Consider the following 12,011-nt stretch of genomic DNA (forward strand, 5'->3'; position numbering starts at 1 on the left):
GATGGATATCAATGGAAACGTCCAGAATCCAGAAGTAAATCTCTGTTTTTTATCCAGCTGTAGAGACTGAATCATATTTGAATCTTGTTTACCTGGATGTCTAACCTTTCATACACGTATGATCATGTTGAGTATCATACTTGTAACACGAGACATTAATTGTCCCTTGAACTCAAATCAAGCAGTCAGCAAGGCAACCATACCCACAATCAAGACACTTGCTATCGTTTAAGGAACAATTTCATGACACATGAAAAGGATCAAGCACTCATCAGTTTCACAGCTGGCAACTTTTATTGGTGGCAAAGATCTCTTTGCTCACAGGATCCAAACCACACCAATATTAATCTATTCAACAGTGCTGCATGTAACATTACTGTACATTTTGAGTATTTACCATACATTAAATGAGAGGCACTACTCTACATACATTTGTACATTGCAACAATGTTGTGTGCATACTATAGGAGTTAATAAGTAGTATGTGTTTACAAAGGAAAAGATACCTTAACAACACTGACTATTCAAGTGCTTTCACCACTTGACAATCCTGTCTATTTTTTTCACTACCCATTGAAGTCCTGTTGTAACTTCCTCCACTACTTTGGTCAACCAAGTAAAATACAATCACTAAAACATATGTTGAAGAGAAAAACCATAAGTGGCCATCCTGGCAATTTAATATGGACTAAAAGGAGTCACACTGATATTAAGTTCAAACCAACCTCAAATCTTAAGCACACTCAATGTCACCCTTAACTTACTAAATCTGTTATCTAGTTATATTTTCGACCAATCAAAGTAGCACACAAATTATTATCTAGATCTCATTGGTCTCAAATTAGCAAGAACGCACATGATTTGATACCTATGTAGGTAAGCATTGAAAACTACATCCCAACAAAATTTTCCTGATAAGGTGTGGATTTTGTCTGCATGGGAGGTGCACTATAGACCTAGAACACACAAATGTCAATCACACTGTCAATCACAGCCAACTGTAAGCTGATTGGCTGGTTCTTAATCATGTTGTTCTCTATATACTAGATATGTTTAGTCTGATAGACTATGTTGCTTTTTTTCGGGAACCCACACAGGGAGCATTGTGGGTAGGGTTCAGGGGTGTGGTCCTCACAGGTTGCCTCTGGCTTGCTGGTCTGCTTCGATGGCTTCGAAGAGCGACTTGAAGTTGCCTACCCCAAATCCCTGCAAAAGCAACAAAGGGAGGTGCATTAAATGTTGTGCATATCACATACCGCATTGTCTCCATTTGCATACGCATGTCTATTTCTCACTCGAAAGTTGTTAGATTCAAGCAATAGCATTTGTGTACGCATGTCTATCTCTCACTCGAAAGTTGTTAGATTCTAGCAATAGCACCAAGTTCAACTCCCATGTATTTACAGACTGCCATACATTGTACCTGTTACAATTGTCACACAATAATAAAGTTCTTCTTCTTATACAGTGTAGTAAGTATTTTACAACTGACTGATAAGTATTGTATCCCACCGTGTGGTTGTGCCTTTGGATGACCTCCAGGAACAAAGTGGGGCGGTCCTCTACCGGCTTGGTGAAGATCTGCAGCAGGTAGCCATTGTCGTCAAAGTCGATCAGGATGTGCAGTTTCTGAACAGACATATAAAACAAACAAACAAAAAAACATCAGTATTCTTGTTTCATTCAAAATTCATCAATCACTTTTGAACCTGGAATTACAGGTGGTGTATTTGATAAGATTACTTAGAGATAGTGGCACGTTTTGTTTGGAAGGGCTCGGTTTCGGGAGGGGGATTCATTTCATTTCATTTCATTTATTTATTTACCCAGGAACGACATGTTGCCACTGGGGCGGTTTTCAATGCACCCTGCAAAAATTAATATAAAACAATGGTTCAAATCAACATCGAACATAAAAAATATAATATAACGAAACCAAAGTAATACATATTGGCAATACAAGCAAACTCATAATCATAAATAAAGTAAATAAGGTAGAGAATGGAATTTGTATATCAATGATATTTCAACAAAGCAAAAATAACTTACTGTTAACTGGTAAGGCATTCGGTTTTGTACATGTGTTTAAAAGATTCAACAGAGACTGCTGCTTTTACTCTAGCTGGAAGTGAGTTCCACAATACTGCACCACTACATGAAAGGGATTTCTTTTTGTACTGTAGATGAGCTTTGGGTAGTTGTAGTCCACCCTGTGCCAGCAATGTTAATAATTTAACGGGGGATGAGCCACCCCCTGCCCCTAGTACACCTGGCACTACTTCTTACAGCAAATAGTGACATCGACATATGGCAGTCAGCAGCTGGCTTATCAATTGATATGGAAAATCAGTAAAAACCTTATATGTACATAACAAACAAACAAACACTGTAAAGAATTCAAATAATAAAGATGCATCAAAGTATAATCAAATACTGGATACTACTACTACTACTACTACAAAGAGGTACATTGTGGAGTTCAACATTGGTTTTAAGTAGTCTGCAAACCTCAATGACATCCAGTGACTCCTTGACTTTGATCTTGGCAGTCTTGAGACGCTCCCGAAGATTCTTGTAGTACGTCTTTGGCACGACAAGGAAGTTCATTCCACGCTCGCGGAGGTTGGTGATCTAGAGATAGGACATAACAGCGTGTTAAACGTTAAAATCAGAATTAAAATCAAATACAGTCAACAACTTCCTACGAAATCATCAAGCAATTTTTGAAGCTGTCTTAGTGTTACAATCCAATGACAGCACAATCCCAGCAATCAAAATAGAAATTAAAACATCACCCTCTTAACTGAAAAAGATAAGCATTGCAGATTTAATTGAAAGTTGGAGGAAATAAATTTAATAAAACTTCAAGAGACGAAAAAACTTATTGCTTACGGCAGAGATTATGTCACTTGTGTTCAGGGCAATATGCTGAACCCCTGCGCCACCATAGTAGTCCACATATTCCTGCAACCATATCAAAGTATATGTAGTTAAGATATGTGCATAAACTTCAATCTGTACCTTTGTATTGCATCTGTACCTGTGAAATCATTCAGGTACAGGTAAAGGCCTCCTGAACAAACTACATGTATTACACTGCAGGGCTCGATATACCACCTGCATATGCAGGTTAGTGTAGGTAAAATTGGAGCTGTGCAGGTATTTCTGTTGTCTACCTGCACCTAACCTGCACTGGTCCATGTACTGGGTTTCATACATAAATGTCCCATATATATATGTGATGTAGGTGTGTATGGATTGTTATTCGCTCCATTGATAAAGTATGAAAGAAAAAATAGCACTGCATGGTTCCTGAACAATTTTAGTGTGATTCATAATTCTTAAGTTCAGAGTGGTGCAGGTAAAATTTGTCTGGTACAGGTGATTTTCAATGTTACCTGCACCAGTGCAGGTATGCAGAAAAAACTATTTTGACCCCTGCACTGGCAATTACTAGTATACCTTTACTTAGATAGCTAAGTCTCATCTCAAAGATGACAACTCTGACAATATGAAACTTGAATTAAGAAAAATTATTAATCTTCTTGCCTTGAGATTGAAACATGTACAGTGCTAAATAATATTTACTACTCAGAAGAATACAGATGACATGTACATGTATTTCATCACCTCGTGGCAAAATTTGTTTCCGAATAGTTACAAGTATAACACTGATTCACCTTTATCCACAGGGTAACCTATATCAAGTCGGCGGACGTTGGTTTCAAACGGCAATATTTTTACAATATTTTAGTTTGAAACCACTGCCTGTCGACTTGCTATCACGTAACACGCCTGTTTTTGAAACATACGAATATAGGTTACCCCACGGATAAAGGTGAACTAGCGTTAGCTGCGTACCTAAACCTAGCCTGTACCAAAAGTTTTGCAGATCCACAGACCTAATTGAGGTTTTGAAGAGTGAAAAGCTTCTGTATCTTTACTCTTTGCAAGAAATGGAGCTTTCAACTAAACATCCACCTGGATCTGACTCTTCCTCTTGCCGGTTGCGGGTTCGTTGATGGGCATCTTGATTGTTTCCTCGAAGTTGGTGACCACGATAGAACGGAGGGCGCTGTACTGCGTGTGGATCTGCTTGTCGTCCACGGACCAGAAGCGATGGAATTGTAGAGTCTTCTCATACCTGTGTAAGAAGGTACCAAAAACATTTCAAAACATCTCCTGCAGGTAAGGGAGGAAATGGAAAAATGAGGAAAAAAATCTTCATACTTTCTCTTACAGTTTTGAAGCCAGGCCCTTCTGACATTCTGTTCTTTTTCATCTAGAATTCTGGAGGCCTTTCAGTCCCGAAGACCAAGATGCTGAATTAATAAAAGAATGTACTTGATTATTTTACTCACCAGTCTGCGACTGATGTCATCTCCTCGTCCGGTTGGTTTCCCACGACATGATCGATAAACTTCAGTCCGATGTCTGGTCTATGGACAAATATATTTAAGATATTCAGTGACTAGACTCTCTTGTAGTAACGCTAGTTCACCTTTATCCGTAGCGTAACCTTTATCCGTTCTTTTAAAGAACGATGTATTTAGGGGTATCAAGTCAACAGATGGTGGTTTGAAACTGCAATATTTTGAAAATAGCACAATTTGAAACTACCGTCCATCAACTTGATATCCCTGGATACCCTGTTTAGCAGCACAACAGATATAGGTTACCCCGCGGATAAAGGTGAACGAACCTTACATGTAGAGACTTTTCATAGGCAGCCAGCCACAATCTCCAGGGGTATATAGGGATATGGAAAGCAGTGTGGACATGTTTGTGTTAGACTAACTAAAAGGCACTAGTGACTATCTATGGTCAGTACAATATAAACTGGTGCTGTTCATGGCCATAAAAGTCCCTTTATGCAAGATGTGTAGACTAAGACCTCTAACTCGGGAACTGTAAGTGTTTCAAAAAAGGGAACCACCCCCGAGAGGCTAGCATTGGAGTAACTTCATTGTATAGAAACTTACATGTAAATGTTACAGGACTGATTCTTTGAAGGGATGTAATCAGGCTAACTATTCATTCAAAGAGAATCTAATATTATCAAATTAGAATCAAAATTATTGACAATACAACAAGTAGCGTTTTTACTCACAGCTTCTCCAGTAGCTTGTCCTGCGTGTTCAGGGGTTTCCGGTACCCGGGCAGGAACATACCACTGAAGTTTCCTCTCTCCACAAATGTGTGGGTGGTGTCGCCATACTGCACACACAACACATGGTGCCATTAATCCAAATGTAGTGGCACTTGCATAGCCAGGGCTCGAAATTCATTTTTGGGATTAGGTGCACTGGTGCACCCAGCTTAAAAAATTGGGTGCACTAAAACATTTTTGGGTGCACTACTTAAATTCAAGTAATAACTTAAATAATAAAACTTAGTTACAAGCTATCAAATTCTTTACCATGACAGACATTTCCATCCTCTTTCTAAGTTAGATGTCAAGAATATGTTATATACTAGTATATTTTGATATCTTTACATACAAATACCCTGTGCACCCACAGAAAATAATTGGGTGCACAGCTCCAATTTTGGGTGCACCTGGGTGCACATGCACCCAGTATTTCGAGCCCTGATAGCAAATCCAATTAGGCAAGACAGGTCTTTTCTTGACGTCATAATTATCACAGTTTGAACCCAGTATCAGCATGTTGGAGTGTGTTTAATGTACTCTAACATGGCACAAATGATATCACCTGCAAAAGGGCTTGTATTGGAGGCTTTCATCTATCAAAGGATGCCAAGAGTTAATGCTATTGAGTGATGAAATGTTTATGGTGCGTTAAGCTGTGTACCGTTTGGACGGTCGCGTATCTGACAGTCCCACCATCGTCCGACTCCTCCCAGATGTCCCTCACCACCTCCGCTCCTCGCTGTTTGGCAGACTGTGGGTAAAAACAGCAAAATTCAAAAACGGCCAATTTTAATCACAAGTGATACGTAGATGTACACTGTACAGCTGCCTTTTTCTTAGGTAGACTGCTGGAACAACATCTTTGACTACTAACATATATAATTTATAACTCGCATTGTATACATTATAGTTTTGGAGAGACGACATATCAATATCTAATTCTTGCTTTCAAAAGATACATGCAACATACACAGAGATTTATTGTAAAAGTGCTATACAGTATGTATCAAAAGTCATATGTACATAAATTTGACATTGTCCTCTCCAGATTTTACTGATCTGATTAAGGGGTTGGCCTAGTTGTCTTCTTTTTAACTCATTCATCTTTTAAGTGTGTCTCATATAAAAAAAAATATTCTGCAATGAAGATGATGTCAAACCATACAATGTATACGTACCAGTAATATGGTCATGGCTTAGAAATATACTCAGCTTTTCACATCTCATCTCTACAAAGGGAGTATCAAACGTACACCTTTACATCGGTTCAAGTGGTATCCTCACCTTAACAATGGCTTCCAGATCCTCCACACTGAAGGAGACATCTTTGACTCCATCCCCATGCTTGACTAGATGATCACCCATTTCTGATTAGAGAAGAAACCATGTTTCAAAACAAGACAAGCATTGCTTTTCTTTACAGTACTTACTTAGTTACTGTCAATATTTAATGTCAGTCAAATTTCAATTAGTTTAAAGGTAAATTTCTGGTAACATAGTCTTCTATGAACATGGACATGAAGAAGAACTTTATTGCACGACGACTGTAGAGTATACAGTGTATGGCAACTTGTATACAATACATACACAACAGTTTAACTACATGAGTTATGTGAATGATACATCTCAAAAAGCAAACAACAAATACAGCAGTCAAACCTTCATTTCCTGGGTTCAGGGCAGACTGGAACACAAAGATGATCTGTGGGAGAGACATCAAAAGTTTATGATTCAAGGAAGAAATGTGAAACAACAGTGTAATACTAGTAGCTAGATCTTTAATGCATTTTTGTCAATGAGAAAATGACAATAACAACAAAAAACAAGATGACAAGTCTGCAGATTTCACTTAACCGTATGCATTCAGTTAGTCTATTGTTCTATAGAAAATTAAAATGTAAAAGTTCTCTATTGTGAATATTGGTATCTTTTAAGGAATCTAGGAGATATCGGCTAATTCATCTTGCTAAATGACGAGAAGGTTTTGTGATGTGAGCATCATCGCATTTCCCTGCATTTGTATTGAGGAAAACACACAAACAGTTGATACAGTTTGATGAACCAAACAATGTTAAGCCTACATGCACAGATGTGATTCAAATGTTTCATTTACTTCTCCTATTGTCCAACATCTGAAAGTTTTCTATAGCGATTTCTCAAATCTATAAAGTATGGAATAGAAGAGCTTGTTGTGAGCTTGAAGAATAGATGGAGAAGTCCTTACATCTCCCTGCTTCACGGCGTGTGACACCACCTCACGACTCCCCGTCTCCAGACCCTTGTAGCAGTACGGCGTGAAACCCATCCGCGTACAGTACCAGGACGCAGCCTAAAAAAACCAAACAGCCAATCAAGGGACAAGCTCAGGGTTCGAAATACACATACTTAACTTGCAATTTGCACATAATTTTTGAGATTTGCACGTAAGAATATTCTTAACTTGCAATCTTGCATCATGAAAATACCTGACCTATAGCATAGTAGAAATTCTGAGGAATTAGACACCCTACTCTTAGACAGAACGACATACATTTTGTATGGACGTCTTTCTTTTTCCTTCTTCCTTGTTTGTGCTTGAAACATGCTGATTATGTGGATATCTTTCCAAAATGTCAAGTTCTGTCTAGTAGTACATTCTTATACGCCGACTTCTGTCTGTCAAAAGGGATAGAATGGGCAAAGTTCTTATCTGTCCTGAGCAGCAAAATTCCGCCAAAGGATGGAATGATGGATGCTGGCTAGAACATTGCAGTATAGACTGGTTGTATTTTGCATGTAAATTTTTCAAAAGGCACATAAAATTTTTGCCAACTTGCAATTTTGCATGTAGCAAAATAAAATTATTTGGATCCCTGAAGCTGTTTCGTACGATGCATTTTTACAGTTCAGACTTGAAAAAAACAGAAAGGATAATTAAACAATACTGTAATCTTAAAACTTTATGGTACTTTTAATGGTTTCTGCTTTGACATTTGACCTCTCCTGTGAAAATTATGACACCATAAATATGCATTTCCATCACATTACAACTGCACTACAGAATTGTTTTGTGAACTGGAAATAGCACAAATATAAAATTTATGATACATGAATTTACCTAGTCTGTGTAACGCAAACTCCGCTATCCGGAGCTTAGGCGCGGCAATGTACGACGGGCCTGAGAAGCACGATTAAATCAGGCTAGAATTTACCCTGATGAATTATGACACGCCTTGGACACATCCTCAGCCAATCAGTGACATGGGTGCACTGTCTGGCACCCATAAACTACTAGCCTCTACCAGGCTCCATGGTTTGATGGTCTAATTGTCGAAATTGGACAAATAGAGTCAATAGTACGCTAGGGGAGTCAGCCGGCAGAGTAGGTCCATGCGTACTATTGACTCTATTGACTCTATTTGTCCAATTTCGACAATTAGACCATCAAACCACGGAGCCTGGTAGAGGCTAATAAACTACAGCAGTTTATACTTGCAATTGACAACTGCTGGTTGAAGAATGAAGTTCAAATAGTAGAGTACTTGAATAATGTATAGATCATAATTCAGACCCTTTTAACACATTAAGATATGGGGTTAAAACTATATTTTGTTCAACTGGGACAGAAATATTTTTATGCCCCAATATTGTTTTTAAATGGACTAGCCCAGATGAATTATGACACGCCTTGGACACACCTCCCTTCCCAACCAATCAGAGACAAGGACGCAAATGCCTGGCGCCATTTTGGGATGTACCATCTTCACGTACACAACCGATTATCGATTAATAAACGATACATTTTACAAAACCAGTAGACTTACTTGCATGGCATTTCCAACCCAGAAGGTGACATGGTCGAAGGCGACAAATCTGCCCGCCTCCGGCTGAAAAAAAAAGAAAAGTAAATCTGCTTTAGATAAAATCGAAGGTTGGTCCAGTCAGAAAGCCACGAGAGCACTACACAGGCATACGGACTATTCCTCAAACATCTACTGCGGTTTTTACTGTGATTCGTCACTTACCTTTGCACCTTTATCCTCGTATGTTGTCTGAAAGGGAAAAGGAAATCATTAGTTGTCAGATCCATGATAAATAGGCCAGTAAATGGTTCAGTTTTGCAGCCACATTCACCAAATCGTGGCACACGTCTTACCATGCTGTGTTTGCCCTTGTGAGGTGCGAGAATGGTGACGTCTAGGGGTGTCACGTGATGGGCCAGTCCAGAAAGGTGGGATTGTGGTGTCACATTATGCCATTTATCTTCGTCAATCATGATAACTTAGCATCAGATATGAGTATTAGATTGTCTTTGTCACGACTAATTTGTTACTGTCTATGTGTATGTACATTTACGTAAAAAGAGACAGAGTGGTACCCCTGAATGAAATGGTATAGTCTTCAAAGGTCAAGAGGTGAACCGGGTGTCGAGCACGCGCCTTGCAGTGACGTAGGTATCTAGAAAAAGTGCGGCAGGTGGAAAAAAACTCCATTGAAGGTAGATAATGATTGTGGTGGTTCTTTTTTGTTGGTGAGCACTGACTGCCGATCCCCGGCTTTACATCGCTCTAAATTTGCACATATACATAAAACCATTTAATAAAAGGGTGAAGTGCAGAAATCCTTGGTTTCGCAGTGTGTGTGACATAATCTTGTTGCTATTTAAGATCGACTATATACAGGAGTTCAACAAATCGTTTGTCTTCGTCACAGAAAGAATGCAAACTGAAAGGAAGTGATGGATCAGCCGCAGGCGGCGCCAACATGTCAAATATGGCCAGAAATGCATGAACGCAATTGCTGCACTTTACATTCAGACTGCTAGGTAGCGCTGTTGCACGGTTACCTGTAAAAGAAACCTTCAAGCGCCGCGTTACCTGAAAGTTAAGCGAAATAAACCTGCTTTAACTATAGAGAATGACACTAATAATTTTATTAGGGAAGATAATGGCGAATTGAAAATAGATGGCAATGACAAATCATCAATTCAGATAGAGACTGGCTCGTAACAATGTATTTTTGAAGCCTTGTATAAACAAAGACAAGATAGACGTATGTACTGAAAGTCTGAAACTGCATATGAATTATTTTTGTGTAGTAGTATATGGTGAAGCTTGGTAGAGAATTAATAATAACAACTATTTTTAGCAAAATCCATTGAAGTTGTTTCCTTTCTTTTGCTTATTTTGTGTATTTATTAATCAACACATAATAATACATAAATCAAATACTTATGATAAAACAGGGAACAAATAATACATAAAACAAAAACTTGGTATAAAACTCAGTCGTGATCACGCACACACACACACACACACACACACACACACCGACACAACTCCCTCTCCCTGCCTTCCTGACAGACTCGAAAAAAAAATCACCCCTTTTATCAACTTGTTGATCGTCCCCTCCAGGTTTTCCCAACCCTCTCCCTCCCCTTCCAACCACCGACAGATGCCTGTCCTAAGTGCTTTGACCCCTGACCTCCCTATACCTATCTATCTCCCATCTCCCCTCCCCTCTCCAAGTGACGGAGTATATTAAAGGTCTACCACCAAGCGCGATCGGATCAGGACCATTTGATGCTTGCACCCTTTGAGTCCCGCCCGATCTAATGAAAACCAAAGCCCGGCTCGGCTTCCGTCTCTTCTGATAATTAGGACCAGAAAATTCGGCGCCGCAGATTCCTGGCAACCGTCCTGACGAAATGTTGACGAAATAGTGATATATTCTTATTCTCTCAGTCGTAAACATAGCACGTGGCACATGTACAGTATCGATGACAGCTGTGTTCTGTTCCACTCAAACAAGAAAAAAAAACTGAAAACTCAGAAAAGAAAGAAAATCACTTCCTTGCACGGGTGGTGAATGGGAGCAATGTCCTTCTGCCACTGTAGTGTATACAGATTATATAACATAAAGGTGTCAAGGACAAGGTAGTCCTGGGGCCAGGGTTGTTGACTTCACAGTATAGAGGTTCTGGATTCGAATCCCTACCAGACCCGATATTGTGCCCTATTTCCCGTTATTCGACTCAGGTGAAAATGAGTACTTTACTTAGGTTAGAGACGCCCTCTCTGATTGGACGTAACGCGGAGGTCGCGTGTTTGAGGAGAGACACACCAATGGAGGAGAGTCGGGAACCTAGTGGCTAGTCCATGTCTTTCGCAGCTTACTGAACAAAACTGGTATGTAACGCATAGAGTTGGTTTAACAGGTATGCAAACAAAGATTTTTAAATAAAAGAAGATGTCTGAAAACTGTGAATAATTCTTCTAGCGTTCAGTTTTCTATGATATGTTAGAACGTGTTATGTTGGAGCCTAAATCTATCTACACTTAACATAGTCAAAAGTGCACTTTGCAACTACAGACATCTTTTGAAAGGTAATTGTCAAAGCTATATTACTGTACTTTTCTCTCACACTCATAGCCTTGACATGAAACATACAGAGATACAATTACAACATCCATTATAAACTACCAGCGTTCTATTAATGAGCACTTTAATTTTCGGATAAAGGTTCATCATTCGACACTATGAAAATAAACGGGGCGCCACATGTATCTCACCAACTGATGAATCGATGATACAAGACTTTTCCAAATTTCACATATCAATTTTTCTCATGACTACATGTAGACGTGAATTTCAAAATGGCGCCGGTCTCGGTCGTCGCGAAACTGCTAAATCTCATCTTCAGTAATGTTTATAAAAACGTAACTTTACCAACGTTGTGACATTTTAGATCTCTGTATCGGAAACAGCTACCAGTGCGGTTTGTGCCCAGAAAAAGCCACATGCTCCTTACAGGCTCCTAGCCAATCAGAGTGGTTACTAAGATTTGAAATCAGTTCTAAACAATGGCCACAAACACCCG

The 12,011-nt window shown here is 39.2% G+C and overlaps 1 protein-coding gene across 1 annotated transcript; it reads right to left on the bottom strand.

Moving 5' to 3' along the window:
* Positions 1-271: 271 nt before the first annotated feature.
* LOC118426065 (4-hydroxyphenylpyruvate dioxygenase-like) lies at positions 272-9,422 on the bottom strand. Its single transcript, XM_035835320.1, has 14 exons — positions 9,288-9,422; positions 9,157-9,183; positions 8,956-9,018; positions 7,377-7,481; positions 6,812-6,854; positions 6,437-6,519; positions 5,814-5,903; positions 5,111-5,217; positions 4,362-4,439; positions 3,982-4,144; positions 2,893-2,964; positions 2,509-2,631; positions 1,513-1,629; positions 272-1,206 (listed from the first exon to the last, which is right to left on the bottom strand). The coding sequence occupies exons 1-14, from the start codon at positions 9,405-9,407 to the stop codon at positions 1,132-1,134; spliced, it is 1,266 nt and encodes a 421-aa protein (XP_035691213.1). The 5' UTR covers positions 9,408-9,422; the 3' UTR covers positions 272-1,131.
* Between the last annotated feature and the right edge of the window lie 2,589 nt (positions 9,423-12,011).

The sequence above is a fragment of the Branchiostoma floridae genome, chromosome 11 (assembly GCF_000003815.2).
Source record: "Branchiostoma floridae strain S238N-H82 chromosome 11, Bfl_VNyyK, whole genome shotgun sequence".
Lineage (NCBI taxonomy): Eukaryota > Metazoa > Chordata > Leptocardii > Amphioxiformes > Branchiostomatidae > Branchiostoma > Branchiostoma floridae.